At 43.1% G+C, this 19,226-nt stretch overlaps 1 protein-coding gene across 5 annotated transcripts in view; it reads left to right on the top strand.

The window, feature by feature from the left end:
• Positions 1-5,197, top strand: part of ARHGEF33 (Rho guanine nucleotide exchange factor 33) — a 62,968-nt gene extending 57,771 nt beyond the window's left edge. For 4 of the 5 annotated variants that reach the window (XM_083176064.1, XM_083176065.1, XM_083176063.1 and 1 more), the window contains exons 15-16: positions 21-154; positions 682-5,197. In XM_083176064.1, the coding sequence (XP_083032190.1) occupies positions 21-154; positions 682-811 (264 nt within the window). In that variant the 3' untranslated portion in view covers positions 812-5,197. Of the gene's footprint in view, positions 1-20; positions 155-674 lie in introns of all 5 variants that reach the window. The other variant, XM_083176067.1, reaches the window with a different exon arrangement.
• Positions 5,198-19,226: the final 14,029 nt, after the last annotated feature.

The raw sequence follows: 19,226 nt of genomic DNA, 5'->3' as shown, positions 1-19,226 counted from the left end.
ACTGGTTTGTTGTTTGTCAGGATATCCACATGGAGGAAAATGCTAGATTCTACCATAAGGATGAAACGGAGCAAACCTCTTTCAGTGAGCACCATCCCAGGTCAGACCAGAAGGGGGGATTCCGAAGCTCCTTCCGGAAGCTGTTTAAAAAGAAGTGAGTACAACAGTTAGGTCTATGGGGTAGATTTACTAAGATGGCCGTTCAATTGAAGTCGGATGTTGCCTATAGCAACCATTCAATTATACTTCTTATTTATTTAGCACCTTCTAAAAGATAATAGGTTCCGATTGGTTGCTATGGGCAACCTCCTATCATCAACTCACATATTAGTAAATTTACCCTTATGTCTTTGTAGACTTGAGATGGAATTACTGCTCTGTATAAAAGTAAATGTCTATATATTACGGGATTACTCAGAGAGATCATTTTCCAAATATATTTTGTATTCTGCTTCATGATAACTTGGATCTGTCAGTAGAGGCAATTAAAGGATATATGATGCAGGTCCTCTTCGTCTCTCCAAGGGCAAGATTCCCACTGTTGAGAGAATTCAATTGTTCATTTTTGCCATTTCTTTATTTCGATTTTAATCAGATAATTTCCGTATTTCTAAAATAATGAAACAGGGATGAAAGTTGAAATAAAACAAACTGTATTCTTGCTGTGTTCTGAGATTTTAGGTCCTGCGGATTAGATGGCAAAGAGAAGATGAGTGAGAAGTCCTCCATAGACCAGTCTCCCACCAGGCAGGAGATCTTCAGGACACACTCTGCTCTGATCAGTGAGCTTGACCGGGGGACGGCGGTGTAGTGAGAAGCTGACTATATACAGAGCCAATACAACTGACAAAGTCAGGACCAATGACCTCACCGCTAACATAGTTTTGTCTAAAGCCAGAACAATATTATTTTTATTACCATTCTTCCTGTTAGCTATTCAATCCTGCTGATGTTTAATAGAAAACAGAGTAGAAACAAGTGTAAGAAAAATTGCTCTATATTATTAATATCTGCTAGGTCAGCTTTTTCCTTAATATACTGAATGTAATATCAGAAATATATACTGGATTTTCCATTATCCAATACAGATGTTACAACTAACAGCCATTTTAGTAGAATTAGGTCCCATTACTTTCATTGTAAAGTTATCAGCACCAACATGGGTGCAGCTTAATACATACAGCTTAATACATTCTAACAGATGCAAATAGATTAGTGGAGCTGGGGGAGAGGCTGTGTCTGGGAATGCCTCCCTTGGAGTTATAGTCATGAACATTACATTCAGATTTACTTTCCATTCCTGCACTATAGACAAGATGTGTTTCTGGGCAAACTCTCTTCCAGATTAATACAGCAGTAACACCGTTGTCAAATTACAAACAGGACAGGTGTCTGAAAATTACCTTACTGTGCAGGAGAAATATATTTAAAGCATTAAGTGCTCTTACGCAGAACTTGCAAGTGGTGGGCCCAGGTGCAAAAATATGCTCTGGGGCCCCCCTCCTTCAACCTATGGGAAGAGGCAGTGGTTGACTGGGTAAAAGCAGTGGGTGACAAAGGAAGAGGCTGTGGGTGATGGAGAGGCAGGTAGTGAGTTGAAAGTCAGTAGGTGACAGGTAAAAGTGGCTAAGAGAGGCATTGGGAGATTGGAGAGGCAGTAGGTGATGAGAAGAGGCAAAGGGTTGTAGACAGTGGACATTTGATGTAGAAAGGTAACGGGTGACATGGAGGGGCAGTGGGTGACAGGGGAGAGGCAGTAAGTGATTATGGAGGCAGTGGTTGATGGGGTGAGGCAGAGAGAGGTAATGGGAAGTACGTGGTAGAGGGTTTCAGAGCAAGGCAGTTGATGGTATGTGCAAGGTTGAAATCAGTCTGTTAGCTGACATTATATAGTAATATGTATTAAATGATGAACTATTTATTCTACAACCTAATGACTTCAACGCCTTATATACAAGCTATAATTAGCTGTCTATATTTAGTATACTCACTGTATATGAATCTAGTATATCTATCTGTGACAAACTTTCCTAAGGGTCCGACCACCTCCTCTAAAAGTCAGGTTTCACACTGTGCATTCAAATAATACATTGTTACTCTACTAGTGGGTCAGTAAGTTGGTGAAGCATTGATGAGCTCGGGTGCTTGTTCTGTTACTTTAGAAACTTACCAAAATGAGTCCTCTGATCATTCAAAGCAGGTGGTCCTTACACCCCCTGTCCTCTCCTTTAATAAAGGGCCCTGTTCTTTGCATGGTGTATACAGTATGTATTCGCTAATGGTTGGCCAAGTCCCTCTGTAGCCGCACCTGTAAAGATATCACAAGGCAAAACTCAAAGTTTCTTCACAATTATAAAAAAAGAATGGAAAGATAACAATGATCATGCTCTTGTCTTTAACATACAGTCATTTGTGTTAATAAGTATTTTAAGCTATATCTATACACGTAAATATTTGTACTGTAAATATACCTTAAGCACAATTAAGTGAGAAATATGTTGCTTTATACAGAATCTTTTGGTCTATAACTGTATACTGTGATCATGTAGCAGACAGCTCACCTTGTAGCAGACAGCTCACCGAGTAGCAGACAGCTCACCGTGCAGCAGACAGCTCACCGTGCAGCAGACAGCTCACCGTGCAGCAGACAGCTCACCGTGCAGCAGACAGCTCACCGAGCAGCAGACAGCTCACCGTGCAGCAGACAGCTCACCGTGCAGCAGACAGCTCAGGAACTTGACATTTCAGACACCTTAAAATACACTGCTCCAAAGCCATTTTTCAGCGAGCCATCTATGCCGGGCGAGCGACTCCTGCCATGCAAATATCACTGCCGCATTGTGAATGATGTTTAGCACAAATATCCATTCGTACTGGAGTGTACGGGGGCAAATTCATTAGATGGTCACTAAGCATCAAATTATTTTTCCCGTTTGCAAATATGTCGAGCACTGACCTCATGCGATGGCAGGCATCGGTCTACCTGCATTTGCACCATCCCCCTGACTGCCTCCATCCCGCCCCCCTGTGCAAGTCTCAGAAGAGCTTCCACACAGCGACCCTGCACACGCGCATATGAGAATATGCACATGCAAAAACATCGGCCCAAATACGCCGGGGACCGATCATTGCTGAATCTGGCACTATGTTTCCTCACAAAATGATGCTATTTTTTTGTACTATTTTTATAGAATTTTGAGGCTGATAGGTAGTATTGGCCACACCCATACAGCACAAACTCATAACGGCCACACCCATACAGCACAAACTTATAAAGGCCACACCCATACAGCACAAACTTGCCTACATAGAAGGAGCCCGGAGAGGTGGGCCAGGAAGTCACATGGGGGACAGGGTTATATGACTATTTACATCATATAGGGTACTGGTAGAGGGTGGGGCAAAAATGACACAATTATTGAATTGCAGCAGGTTGGCACTGTATCCTCCTTACGGACACACAATTCCCTGTCTTATATCCCCATCCTTCTCACAGGGTTCCGGAGAACTTCTTAAAATATCAGGAGTCTCCCACATCTGTAAGGAGAGTAAATAAGTACACAGTCCTAATATTTTTTTTGCACAGGAGCGCACAAAAACCTGGGTTTGCAGGCGGTGTAAATGGTCATTTCAATTCGGCATGCACTCTGGGTTGAACACAGGTTCGACCCGGGTTATGGTGTAGTGTAAACTGGTAACCCGGGTTGATGCGATCCGGGACCCGTTCACTACAATGGAAAAGCCGGCACTGGGAGATGCTCTCATTTTCCAGCGTCAGCACTGGGGCCGCCTCTGGTTTCATCACCCACCCAGCATTATGCCAGGTAGGGACGCCTGTGTAAAAGGGGTCACAAGCCGGGTCACACCCGGATAGGAGCCTGGTCTAGAATCCTGGGTGCGACCCAAACAGCAGTTACCATGATTATAATTAACTGAATTAAAAAGACAATTTATTTGGCCTGCAACACAGGAAATATCACAGACACCTCTTACGTTACCGGTTCCCACAATGTATGTTGTACTATTTGTCAAGCTTTGAACTCTATTAATAGGAAGCTGTGAGATAATGCCATATTCGGATGATGATAATAACTACTGCTATACATCTAGAGTGCCAGAGTGTGAAGAGGAATCCATGTAGAGCCCTCTACCGTCTCCCTCTGTTCTATTTATTTACTAAAATGTGAGTTCTATTGAAGATGGGATGTTGCTATGGGCAAACAACCAGAGCCTATCAATTATCTTAGTAGAATCTGATTGGTTGCTATGGACAACAATCCATCTTCAATAGAACTCCCATCTTAGTAAATATATTCAATCTGTGCTGATATTTCTCGACAGGGGAAATATCATCAATCACTTATTCAATGCTGCCATTAACGATGGCATTGAAGGGTGTCAGATCCGACTTTTTTAAAAGTTGCATCTGTTTTGTAGGAAACGGCTGCGGAATGTCGAATTCACGGCCGTTTTTCGGGAATACAAAGACTTTCCAACACTAGACTAGACTGACGGAACAATGAATTCCGGCTGTCGAGTTACAATGGGAAGAAATGAAAACGGTCTGACTCTTGGGTTGAATACCCCCCCTAAGTCTCTTAGTTGACATTCAAAAGTGACCCTATAAATATCTGTTATGTATTTAAACAATTAAGAGCTCATCAGCGTGAAGTTATCACTATATGCTAGATACCGGACAGACCATTTATCCCTTCCCCCTTTATCTCTCAAATAAAAATGTCAGAAGCCATCACATATTCTGCTTATTTGTTAAGTTTCATGAAGTAATCCTCCATAGCTTAGCTACTGCCACCAGCCAGTGATGCGCTGTGCGTAGCCGTAGGCAGCTGTTCACTCCCCCCGACAGCAGATGACACCCCACCCGGTCTGTCTACTTCTTCTGTAAAATGAATTTAAAGTAATTTATCTTACTGCTAAATCAAGCAGGACACCCAGATCTCTGCAGCTCGGCCTGATTCTGAATATTAAAGACTACTTACCAATGCTCTGCATTCATATCAGCCCATGACATGAAGATATATTACAAAGACTATACTGCAGGTTATATGTTTCACTAATAGTTAACATACTATGACATTTTGTTATGCACTTACTTCATTTTCTGTGTATGAATACGTACATGTTTATTTGGAATAAACAAGATGGTGCTGACATTGTAATATAAAGAAATAAAATATTTACATGTAAAATCTATCTTCTCTGTGTTGCGTTATGTGAAATGGCCCCTAGTCCATTAATTTGGACTAGTTAAAATCCTGTAAAAAATGATAATAGAGGGGGGGGGGGGGGGGGTTGTTTTTGGTGGTGGTGTGTGTGTGCATGTATGTATGTAGGTTGGGGGTGCATGTGGTTTCTACTTACAGATTACAGAGTAGCAGATGAGCTCTTACCTCTGGATCCCATGGGCAGTCCAGCACGACCATGTCTCCTCCCAGTAACGCAGCATTGAAGACAAAAGGCCAGTACACACCAGGCGATGGAAGCCCCATGCAGAGCGATGTGCTTAAGCACAGATCGCTCAGCACACATGCTATGCTATGATGTGTGCTGAGCGATCTGTGCAGACCAGTGTTCTCTTGTATGAACACCGGCAATCTGACTAGATTTTGATTGCATGCAGTCAAGATCTAGACAGGCTACATCCACGTGAAGAACCACACAGCGCCATTGCTGGGGAGGGTCTACACACAGGGTGATGTGTGCTTCATTTCTAAGCGAGCAAGTGAGAACGCTTAGAAATCGCCCTGAAATCGCCCCATGTGTACTGGCCTTTAGAAAGACAGAGCCAACTAGGAGAGAAGATGGGACAGCAGACTGCTTGGAATGTGAAGCTTCATTGGGGGGGGGGGGGGGGGGGGGGGGGGGGGGGATAGACATAGTTTTAGGTGGTTGCACCCTCAGGATGGGCACATTTGTTTTTTTTAGAATTCCCTAAAATGATACGATTTATAGCTACAAATACTGAAAGGTTGGCAAGTACACTCACACATGAAGCGTACTTACCTGTTTTATGTGTACAGTTCCCACATGAGATAACATGCTGAGAACATAAATGTGTTCTTACTAATACCACTTTCAGACATACAACCTGGGGATTTCCCTGCTCACACCCCAGGTTTTTCACCTCTGAAAAATCCCAGGTGTTTGCTGGAGACCCCTTTCACACTGCACCAGAATAAATCCCAGGTCTTCACCTTTCAGATATAAGCCTGGTCTGCTATGATATTCTGAAATGTACACACATACACACACACACACACACACACACACACGTCACACTCATACATGTCATACACCAGCCCTCACCCCAACAGGCAGCATCTTGGTTGCTTGGATGCCTCACCCTCTAATACACACTGCAATATCAGATAGACAACCATGCACCATTCAGACTTAAGTCTGGTTGTCTATCTGGAATGAAAGTCCCTGCAAAAAAACCTGGTCTATATAAAAGGGTACCAACCCGGGAATTATGGTATGTCTGAAATGGGATATAAATGACTGAAACACTCATATATTCTTTATCACAAAATATTAACAGTGAAAAAACCCATGTCGACCTTGCGACCTGTCGACGGAAAGTCCTGTTGACTGTTTCACCTGTACATTCTATATGTCGGTATTTTGACCCTGTCGGGATTTTAAATGTTGGGATTTTGTCCTTGTCGGGATTTTGTCCTTGTCGGTATTATGACCCATTCGGGATTTTGACTGCATCCCTGAGATGTGTATGGTTTTCTGTATTTGAGCAAGGTGGGTGTTACTTTCAGCAAAACGCCACTTTCATACAGTATCCATCCTATTCAGGACCCTTTTGTGAAAGAACCTTCTTACTTTTCTCTTCTACACTTCCCTAGTTGACCAAGTAAATCTGCTTTAACATTTTAACGTACAGAGCAAATTATATATATATATATATATATATATATATATATATATGTTGTGTGACAATCAGCAGCACTCCACTGATTTAATGCAGAATATTTGTTTAAGGTGTCCAACGTTTTGGGGAGTGCATACCCCTTTGTCAAGGTGTACACCGTGACAAAGGGGTTTCCACTCCCCAAAACGTCTGACACCTTAAATAAATATTCTGCACTAAATCCGTGGAGTGCTGCTGATTGTCACACAACCGCTCTATACGTATTTGCCGGAAGACACCCACGGTGGATGCTCTGAATTGCAGGAGTGCCAGGCTGAACAAGCTACTATATATCTCATCAAATAGCGGAGTCACTCACCAGTCTTTAGCGCGATAAAGTGGGTTTAATCAGGCAACATGGCAGATTACAGGCATCAACGTTTCAGTCCACCTCTAGGACCTTTATCAAGAAGATAAAGATCTTCTTGATAAAGGTCCTAGAGGTGGACTGAAACGTTGATGCCTGTAATCTGCCATGTTGCCTGATAAAACCCACTTTATCGCGCTAAAGACTGGTGAGTGACTCCGCTATTTGATGCTATACATTAAGTGGACTTTTGTTAGCCTGCTGATATGGATTGTCACCCCAGCAAATTGTACATTCCGATGAGAGTGCCAGTATAAATGGACTATATGTATATATCTATATACTATATAGTATGCCTGCTACTGTGGTGTTTCCTTAACTGTGTGTGGTCTTGACAAAGGGCTGACATCAGCCCAAAACGTCAACATGCGATTCAGTTGACATGGTATTGTATTAAAGATTTTTCACTGATTGGCTATATTTTGAAGACTGGTGAGTGCTCTTTTCAAGAAAATACTATATCTATATAGATAGATATAGAGCTCGACCAGGCCAGCACTCCACGTATAACCAATAGTCTACCTGCCCAAGTGCCTTCCTAGGTATAAACATACCACATGTATTTTGTTTGTAGATGGCGGCGGCACTCTTAGGACTTCAGCGAAAAAAACAGACCAGACTGTGGGTCTCTTGTACGACGTTTCAGTCGCTAGACTTTTTTCAAGAACAATAGTATGCTATTGTTCTTGAAAAAAGTCTAGTGACTGAAACGTCAGACAAGAGACCCACAGTCTGGTGTGTTTTTTTCGCTAAAGTCCTAAGAGTGCCGCCATATACACACACACATATCTGAGTGTCCTTCCAGAAAAGGGCCTTATTTCCTGATATTTTTTTTGTATGTCATTGTGTGGTTGATGTACTGTGGGACACTGCGGTATGATTGTCTGACTGTATAAGAGCATGTGCTACATGGTTTCATTTTAAATGTATACATTCCAGCAAAGCTAATGCTTTCTGTCACAGTCTGTGGGCTACAAGGTTCGCACAAAGATCACCCTTTCCATAACTGCTGCCATTTGTAGTAATTCTGTCCTGGATGGAAACGTAAGGGGGTGCCAGATGACCTCCCAACAGTTGGGATTCCGACAATCAATATAACGACATCAGAACCCCAACTGTTAAATGCTTGACAGTCAGGATACCGACTTACAGGGCTTTTATGTACTCACCTTCCTATCAGAGTACCGGTGGTTGGGATTCAGTGAACCACATCCAATGTAAATGTTTGACAGTCAGGATACCGACTTAAGGGACTTTTATGTACTTCGCTGCCCCCTATCAGAGTACCAGTGGTTGGGATTCGGTTTCTGGCTGATCACCACTGCAGTTCCTGCTTTACTACTATTTTTTACCTTCTGATTTGGTCCAAGTCAGTCTTGTTCCAGCTTATAGAATACATTACAGTACACATCTCCTGCTAACTTTAGCCATAGCACTACCTCTATGACAGTTGCCATCATACATTATCTCAAGTCTTTTGCATGCTGCTGCAGCTACCCAAGTCCATTGTCTTGGCAAGTGCAGGCAGTTGGGTTGCCACGGACACAACTTCCTCATATAGCAGGTGGGGGATGGGTGCTATTACCACTAGAGGTGCAGGACCAAGGTCATAAGGAATCTACTTCTACTGGTGAAGTAAGGACATCAGGGTACAACTTCCCCATGGCATATATTTAATAACATATTTTAAGACATTTGAAAAAATGTTCTTGATTAAGTTTAAAAAACAAAAACAGTATTTTGTACTCAACCCAAACATTGCTTGAATTTGTTTTCTTTCTGGAATAAGCAAAATCTTCCACATTCTTGTGTCTGGTTAAACCCCTAGAAATATCTCTTTCGTGGATGAATCTTGACAGCTATTTGCTTTGTTCACTATCCATCCATGTTGTTTTAACACACGCAGCACTTCCATAATTTGTGTTGAATCCTCCGTGGATGCTGCTGCAAGTAGTATGTATATCTAGGTAATAAAAACACCCATCTCAATTTTGTCAGACATTTTTTCCAATAAGCATATCAAAGAACTTTTGCTTATTGGTGCTTGAAGGTATTCATCCTTGAGCTCTACTACAGTTATGAAGTGTCCAACCTCCATGGCCTACAGCAGGCATGTCCAAACTATGGCCCTCCAGCTGTTGTGAAACGACAAATCCCATCATGCCTTGGCATAGTTTTAGCATTCCCTAATAGTAAAACTGTGGCAAGGCATGATGGGACGGTACTTGTGTAGTTTCACGGCGCCGTGCTACTTCCGGGTTCTACGCTCCCCACAAACTATGTTAAAAAAGTAACTTAACTCCATGCCAACATGGATAGTTCATACCTCCACTATCCATGTTGGCATGGAGTTGAATTTAAATAGCGTGGCGAGCGTAGCGAGCCCCGCAAGGGGACTCAGACACACGGCGCCATACTGGCACCGTGAAACTACACAAGTACCGATGGGACTTGTAGTTTCACAACAGCTGGAGGGCCATAGTTTGGACATGCCTGGCCTACAGCATCTACCATTTAGTGTGATCCTCCTTGCAGGGCTGTTGATCGAGCGTTCCAATATAACATTTCTCCCAGTGCATTGTTTCCCCACAATACATTTTTTTCCTAGAGAACAATTTTTTCTCTGTGCTTTTGGCATACTGCAGATCCCTCCGATTTACAATCATGCATATACTTGCTTTCATAGCTATACAGTCTTGTATCCACAAGCACATGCTATCTATTGTTGACATAATTTACATAGCAAAGTTCTGATCAGCTACCCCTTCTGAATATTCCCCTGTGAATATCTTCCCTAGTAGATACCTATGCTAGGCCGATCATGGGATAGACCAGATGAATTTTCTCCTGGAATAAGACAACCCAAATTTTCCCAAAAGGTATTCACCTTCAAATGGAGTTACTCATTTTCTTCTTTGACTGCAGATATGATACAAGCTGCTAACTACCACAGCAGAGGCTGCACTTATAGATGCCACAGTTACCAAGGTCATATAAGGTTTACTTCTCTTGATCCCATCTCTCCAGGTCATTAGCCCCAGACACACAAGACTCTGGACATCAATGCTGTAGCTTCCACTGACTTCCATGTTTACCCAGCAATTGTATGCACTCTCCTTCACGCTCAGAGATGTTGGCACTCAAAGGGTTATGTTCAAAATATCCGCTAAACGCCAGCGTCGCTCACATTTGATATATAAATTCAAACAAATAACATTGTGTAAAAAAAAAAAGATTGTATTTCCTATATAAGGTCAACATTACAGGTCATTATGAAGAATAAATATGTTTGCTTGGCAATTTTCACATCTATTTTGACAAATTCACTTGGCACTCAAAGGGGTAAATACTATGATTCATCCATTAATTATCAAATTTAAGAGGAATAACTAGTCTCTCGCCCCTACCCCAAAATAACATTTAGACTCATCATCAATATTCATTACTTTACAAATAGACTTTATACACTATTAAAGCCAAGGTACGACACGCACTGGTCTCACAAATCTCTGCCTTAACCCCTTGAGTGGTGGGTTTTGCCAGGGCAGGTTTGTCCTGCCCCAGCAAAACTCACCACAGAGCGTAGCCTACCTCCCACCCACCTGTCTGGGCACCCCCCTCACCTCCGCTCCAATGCCCCAGCTGCCAGTCACAGCAGTGACCACAGGCGGCAGGCTGGGGGATGTTCGGGGCAGCTCGGGAGGACTCGGGCGCCTGAACTCCTGAGCACTCCCAAGTCCCCCCGAACATCCCCGAGCCTGCCGCCTGCTCCCTACAAATAATGGGGGAGGGGGAGCTCCAGTGTACGATCGCTGGAGCAAAAGAGGTGAGTAGAAGCAAAAGGAGGGGAGAGGAGAGGAGGGGGGGTTGTGCCCCCAGGTGACAGGTGATGCGCCAGTGGTGCTTAGCTGCAGGCACCACTGGCGCACACCTTGATATTAGGGGTATGCCAGGCAGAACAGCTGAGTCTGGAAAATTTCCAGGCATACCACTCAAGTGATTAAAAGTACCAGAGTGATATTCAAAAGCTGCTTCAAAAGGTATAGCCACTGTGGACCTCCGAGAAAGAGCTGCCACTCAAGATAGCAGCAGAACATGGGCCAGATGCATGAAGCTTCAAAAAGTGATACAATGTAGAGTGATAAACAGCCAGCCAATCAGCTCCCATTTTATCACTTTTGAAGCTTAGTGCATCTGGCCTCTAGACTGGTAAGCTCCATCCAGAGAGAATAGAAGCCCTTTATTGACTCTGACGACAAGCAAAGAAAACATGGGAAAATGCGAGAAATGGCCTTACACCCTACCTAGGTCCGTCTTATTTACCTGTCCTCACTCTAATGTAGGATGTGATTAACCCATTCCTTTATTATGCAAGAAAGGAGGAAATAAATGTAAAGATAAAGCATTTTAAGAAAATAACTACTCTCAAACCTTTAGGAATGAAGATAGATCTAATGTGTTTTTGAGTTTTGTGGCAAACAGCAGCATGTAAAATATCTTCTAGGTGTAAGGAAGAATAGATTCAAATAACAAATCCTAGAACCTATATCCTAACGTCCATGAGGAAACCGAAGCTTGAGCTTTTAGAATGAACTTCACAGGCCCCAGGATCCATAAAAAAATCTCAAGCACGAGGAAAATAAATGTTCTGCTTTTCCAGCCAAATAAGCAGGGGAGTTGAACGGTTATTAGGTTATATGTACCATTTGTTACGGTTGTGGGTTGTTCCTGTTTTCTAAAAGCCACAAAGAAGTCAATACCCCCTGTAAAACACTAGATTTAACCTTTTTACAAAATAAAAAAAAAACAAAAACACTCAAATGTTTATATTTTGTAGGGAAGCGGGAGGGTACATATCTTACCTTTGTATATGAATACTAATTTAGACGTTCACTAACAAACTAAAAACACACAACTACAACACTATTACTATAGAACTAGAGAAAAGCCTTCGGTCAGCATAATGTTAAGACATAAAGTATGTACAGTATACATGTCAGTACACAATACTTTCACCACTGACACATGTATGAGTACATGCCACCAACATGGAGTGTGCAAATAAGCATTTTCGGTACTTGTTTCCTATCTGGGCGCCCACGATCAAAATCTCGGTCATCGGGGGTAAAAATCGCGGGCATCGCGGGTAAATTGGGATGGCCGCGATGCCCGCGATTTTCCCATAGGGAACAATGTTAAAAATCCTGATTGACCGCGATTTTACTGTTAAATGCCTCAATGGACCCGATTTGGGGCCAAATAGGGCAAATTAACCCTTAAATGTCCCCCCAAATTTTTGACGCCACCCCACGATCGACGCCAACCCGAAGCGTGGCGAGCGCAGCGAGCCCGCGAGGGGCGGCGGTACGCGTCCTCCGACCTTTTCATGCCCTACTATCCACTAGGGCGTGGTGTGAGAATATAATAGTGTGGCGAGCGCAGCGAGCCACCGAGCCCGAAGCGTGGCGAGCGCAGCGAGCCCCGCGAGGGGACGCGGATACCTTCACAGTTATGCGCGTCCCCTCGCGGGCTTCACAGTGAAGGTATCCGCGTCCCCTCGCCACGCTTCGGGCTCGGTGGCTCGCTGCGCTCGCCACACTATTATATTCTCACACCACGCCCTAGTGGATAGTAGGGCATGAAAAGGTCGGAGGACGCGTACCGCCGCCCCTCGCGGGCTCGCTGCGCTCGCCACGCTTCGGGTTGGCGTCAATCGTGGGGTGGCGTCAAAAATTTGGGGGGACATTTAAGGGTTAATGGGCTCTGTGGCCCATTTAACATTGATTCCTATGGCCAAATCGGGTGGATTGAGGCATTTAACAGTAAAATCGGGTCCATCGCGGCTTTTAACATTGATTCCTATGGGAAATCGGGAGCATCGCGTCGCGGGCATCGCGGGTACATTTATGGCCGGCCGCGACGCGACCGACACGATTTCCAAGTTTAACATTGGTTTCAATGGGAAATCGCGGGCATCGCGTCGGTCGCGTCGCGGCCATACATAAATGTACCCGCGATGCCCGCCCAGATAGGAAACAAGTACCGCATTTTCATTAACTAGATAATAAAATAGTCCACATTAAATTAATATATGTAGAAAAGATCCAAAGTAGGCAAGAGTATTGTGTGTTTTCCATCTGGAACCATCACGAAGCAGTCAACAAGACTATAGAGCAGGGGTGGCCAAACTGGTCCTCAAGATCTACCAATGGTCCACGTTTCCCAAATCACCTAGATGGTGCACAGCTGTAGTCATTACTAACTGTCTACACATGAGCTGTTGATAGATCTTGAGGACAGGTTTGGCCACCCCTGCTCTAGATGGTATCTGGATGATAGGTTGACAGTGTCTAGGTCAACAGGTTGATATGGTTAAATCTCAAAAAGGTTGACATTCTTTTTTTTGTTTTTTTCTCTATTTGAACTTCAGAACACTTTACCATTTCCAATCGGAGCCCATGCAGCATGGCAAGTGAAGTTGATACACTAGTTCTGGAGTCCATGTACTGAAATGTATACATTGAAAGAAACAAAACAACTAATGTCAACTTTTTAATGTCTCAATCATTTTAACCCCTTCCTGACAGAGCCAGTTTTTGCGTTCCTGACAGAGCCCTTTTTTTCAAATCTGACATGTCTCACTTAAGTGGGGATAACTTTTTTTTGCTTTTACTTATCCCAGTGATTTTGAGATTGTTTTTTCGTGACACATTGTACTTCAAATTAGTGGTAAATTTGGGTCGATACAGTCTGTGTTTTTTTGTGAAAAATACCAAAATATCGTGAAAAAATGGAAAATTTAGCGATTTGCAAAATGTTAAATTTTCTGCTTGTGAGACAAATAATCTTACCACTCAAAATAGTGAATAACTAACATAGGCCATATGTCTACTTTATGTTGACATCATTATTTCAACTTCCTTTTAATTTTTTGGGACACTAGGAGGCTTACAATATGAATAGCAAATTCTCAAATTTTCAAGAAAATTTCAAACACTGATTTTTTTAGGGACCAGTTCAGTTCTGATGTAACTTTGAGGGACTTGTATGTGAGACACCCCCATAAATGATGCCATTTCAAAAACTGCACCCCTCACAGTATTCAAAACAGCATTTTGGAAGTTTGTTAACCCTTTAGGTGTTTCACAGGAATTAAAACAAAGTGTAGGTGAAATTTCAAAATTTCTTTTTTTTTGCAGATTTGCAATTTTAATACATTTTTATAAGGAACACAGTACATTTTACTAGAGAAATGTGACTAAAAATTGATTCCCCCAATTCTTTTGTTTTCATAAATATCCTATATGTGGCCCTAGTGTGCACGGTGACCAAACCACAGGCTTCATAATAGAAGGAGCACCTACTTGATTTTGGAGCCTCCTTTTTATGAGATTATTTTTTAGGCACCATGTAGGTTTCAAGGCACCATAAGATGCTAAAAGTTAGGAACCCCCCCACAAGTGACCCCATTTTGCAAACTACACCCCTCAGGGAATTCATCTAGGGGTATAGTGTACATTTCAAACCCCCAGGGGTTTCACCAATTGTGGTACAACTGGGCAGTGAAAATGAAAAATTATTTTTTTTACACAAAAATGCAGTTCTGGCTCCAAATTTGTCATTTTCAGAAGGTATGAAGGAGACAAAGCACCCCAAAATCTGTGCCCCAATTTCTCCCGAGTACGGCAATGCCTCACATGTGACCAAAAAATACCAGTTGGGTGCATGGCAGGACTCAGAAGGGAAGGAGTGATTTTTGGATTTTGCAGCTCAGATTCTGGTGGAATTTTGGTGGGTGCTATGTCGCATTAGCAAGACCCCCCAAGCACCAATACAGTGGAACCCCCCCACAAGTCACCCCATTTTGCAAACTACACCCCTCAGGGAATTCATCTAGGGGTATAGTGTACATTTCAAACCCCCAGGGGTTTCACCAATTTTGATACAAGTGGGCAGTGAAAATGAAAAATTACATTTTTTTACACAAAAATGCAGTTCTGGCTCAAAATTTTTCATTTTCAGAAGGTATGAAGGAGAAAAAGCACCCCAAAATCTGTGCCCCAATTTCTCCCGAGTACGGCAATGCCTCACATGTGACCAAAAAATACCAGTTGGGTGCATGGCAGGACTCAGAAGGGAAGGAGTGATTTTTGGATTTTGCAGCACAGATTCTGGTGGAATGAATGGTGGGTGCTATGTTGCACCAATACAGTGGAACCCCCCCACAAGTCACCCCATTTTGCAAAGTACACCCCTCAGGGAATTCATCTATGGGTATAGTGTACATTTCAAACCCCCAGGGGTTTCACCAATTTTGATACAAGTGGGCAGTGAAAATGAAAAATTACATTTTTTTACACAAAAATGCAGTTCTGGCTCAAAATTTTTCATTTTCAGAAGGTATGAAGGAGAAAAAGCACCCCAAAATATGTGCCCCAATTTCTCCCGAGTACGGCAATGCCTCACATGTGACCAAAAAATACCAGTTGGGTGCATGGCAGGACTCAGAACGGAAGGAGTGATTTTTGGATTTTGCGGCTCAGATTCTGGTGGAATTTTGGTGGGTGCTATGTCGCATTAGCAAGACCCCCCAAGCACCAATACAGTGGAACCCCCCCACAAGTCACCCCATTTTGAAAACTACACCCCTCAGGGAATTCATCTAGGGGTATAGTGTACATTTCAAACCCCCAGGGGTTTCACCAATTTTGATACAAGTGGGCAGTGAACATGAAAAATTACATTTTTTACACAAAAATGCAGTTCTGGCTCAAAATTTTTCATTTTCAGAAGGTATGAAGGAGAAAAAGCACCCCAAAATCTGTGCCCCAATTTCTCCCGAGTACGGCAATGCCTCACATGTGACCAAAAAATACCAGTTGGGTGCATGGCAGGACTCAGAACGGAAGGAGTGATTTTTGGATTTTGCGGCTCAGATTCTGGTGGAATTTTGGTGGGTGCTATGTCGCATTAGCAAGACCCCCCAAGCACCAATACAGTGGAACCCCCCCACAAGTCACCCCATTTTGCAAACTACACCCCTCAGGGAATTCATCTAGGGGTATAGTGTACATTTCAAACCCCCAGGGGTTTCACCAATTTTGATACAAGTGGGCAGTGAAAATGAAAAATTACATTTTTTTACACAAAAATGCAGTTCTGGCTCAAAATTTTTCATTTTCAGAAGGTATGAAGGAGAAAAAGCACCCCAAAATCTGTGCCCCAATTTCTCCCGAGTACGGCAATGCCTCACATGTGACCAAAAAATACCAGTTGGGTGCATGGCAGGACTCAGAAGGGAAGGAGTGATTTTTGGATTTTGCAGCACAGATTCTGGTGGAATGAATGGTGGGTGCTATGTTGCACCAATACAGTGGAACCCCCCCACAAGTCACCCCATTTTGCAAAGTACACCCCTCAGGGAATTCATCTATGGGTATAGTGTACATTTCAAACCCCCAGGGGTTTCACCAATTTTGATACAAGTGGGCAGTGAAAATGAAAAATTACATTTTTTTTACACAAAAATGCAGTTCTGGCTCAAAATTTTTCATTTTCAGAAGGTATGAAGGAGAAAAAGCACCCCAAAATATGTGCCCCAATTTCTCCTGAGTACGGCAATGCCTCACATGTGACCAAAAAATACCAGTTGGGTGCATGGCAGGACTCAGAACGGAAGGAGTGATTTTTGGATTTTGCGGCTCAGATTCTGGTGGAATTTTGGTGGGTGCTATGTCGCATTAGCAAGACCCCCCAAGCACCAATACAGTGGAACCCCCCCACAAGTCACCCCATTTTGAAAACTACACCCCTCAGGGAATTCATCTAGGGGTATAGTGTACATTTCAAACCCCCAGGGGTTTCACCAATTTTGATACAAGTGGGCAGTGAACATGAAAAATTAAATTTTTTACACAAAAATGCAGTTCTGGCTCAAAATTTTTCATTTTCAGAAGGTATGAAGGAGAAAAAGCACCCCAAAATCTGTGCCCCAATTTCTCCAGAGTACGGCAATGCCTCACATGTGACCAAAAAATACCAGTTGGGTGCATGGCAGGACTCAAAAGGGAAGGAGTGATTTTTGGATTTTGCAGCTCAGATTCTGGTGGAATTTTGGTGGGTGCTATGTCGCATTAGCAAGACCCCCCAAGCACCAATACAGTGGAACCCCCCCACAAGTGACCCCATTTTGCAAACTACACCCCTCAGGGAATTCATCTAGGGGTATAGTGTACATTTCAAACCCCCAGGGGTTTCACCAATTTTGATACAAGTGGGCAGTGAAAAAGAAAAATTACATTTTTTACACAAAAATGCAGTTCTGGCTCAAAATTTTGCATTTTCAGAAGGTATGAAGGAGAAAAAGCACCCCAAAATCTGTGCCCCAATTTCTCCCGAGTACGGCAATGCCTCACATGTGACCAAAAAATACCAGTTGGGTGCATGGCAGGACTCAGAAGGGAAGGAGTGATTTTTGGATTTTGCAGCACATATTCTGGTGGAATGAATGGTGGGTGCTATGTTGCACCAATACAGTGGAACCCCCCCACAAGTCACCCCATTTTGCAAACTACACCCCTCAGGGAATTCATCTAGGGGTATAGTGTACATTTAAAACCCCCAGGGGTTTCACCAATTTTGATACAAGTGGGCAGTGAAAATGAAAAATTACATTTTTTTACACAAAAATGCAGTTCTGGCTCAAAATTTTTCATTTTCAGAAGGAATGAAGGAGACAAAGCACCCCAAAATCTGTGCCCCAATTTCTCCCGAGTACGGCAATGCCTCATGTGTGACCAAAAAGTGGCAGGACTCAGAAGGGAAGGAGTGATATTTGGATTTTGCAGCACAAATTCTGGTGGAATGATGGTGGGTGCTATGTCGCATTAGCAAGACCCCCAAAGCACCAATACAGTGGAACCCCCCCACAAGTGACCCCATTTTGCAAACTACACCCCTCAGGGAATTCATCTAGGGGTATAGTGTACATTTCAAACCCCCAGGGGTTTCACCAATTTTGATACAAGTGGGCAGTGAACATGAAAAATTACATTTTTTTACACAAAAATGCAGTTCTGGCTCAAAATTTTTCATTTTCACAAGGAATGAAGGAGACAAAGCACCCCAAAATATGTGCCCCAATTTCTCCCGAGTACGGCAATGCCTCACATGTGACCAAAAAATACCAGTTGGGTGCATGGCAGGACTCAGAAGGGAAGGAGTGATTTTTGGATTTTGCGGCTCAGATTCTGGTGGAATGAATGGTGGGTGCTATGTGGCATTAGCAAGACCCCCGAAGCACGGTGAAATTATGAACCTAATATTCCATAGATGTGTGGTATATTTTAAAACACTCCTTTATACATAGGCCGGGTTTGTCGGGGCAAGTGTCACACTGGAAAATAGTTTGCTTTCTTATTCCCTTTTTATAGCAAACTTTGCACCTTTTTTGTGTCCTGCCCTTTTTTCCAGTGGAGGGGATTTCATCAGGAAAATGCTGCCCTGGTACAATACGGGGGCCAGTACTAGAAGTACTGGGGCCCTCTGCCTGCTGGTTCCCAAATATTAGGCCCTTTATGACTTCCTCTTGAAAGTGCATAAATGTCCCCCTCTGGCCGGTAGAACGGAATAGCACGTAAGCGTTATACAGTGCCATCTGGATGATATACACGGCCACCTTCTTGTACCAGATTTTTGTTTTCCGCAGGGCACTGTACGGCTTCAGTACCTGATCTGAAAGATCCACTCCGCCCATGTACCTATTGTAATCCAGGATACAATTAGGTTTTGAGGTGTGGGTACTGGTACCTCGTACAGGGACGGAGGTGGTACTGTCTCCGTGAATTGTTGTCAGTATAAGGACATCCCTCTTGTCCTTATATTTGACCAACAACATATTTTCGGTGCATATTCCCC

This window comes from Crinia signifera, chromosome 3, assembly GCF_055691185.1.
Source record: "Crinia signifera chromosome 3, ASM5569118v1, whole genome shotgun sequence".
NCBI lineage: Eukaryota > Metazoa > Chordata > Amphibia > Anura > Myobatrachidae > Crinia > Crinia signifera.
This window is presented reverse-complemented; position numbering and strand designations above follow the sequence as displayed.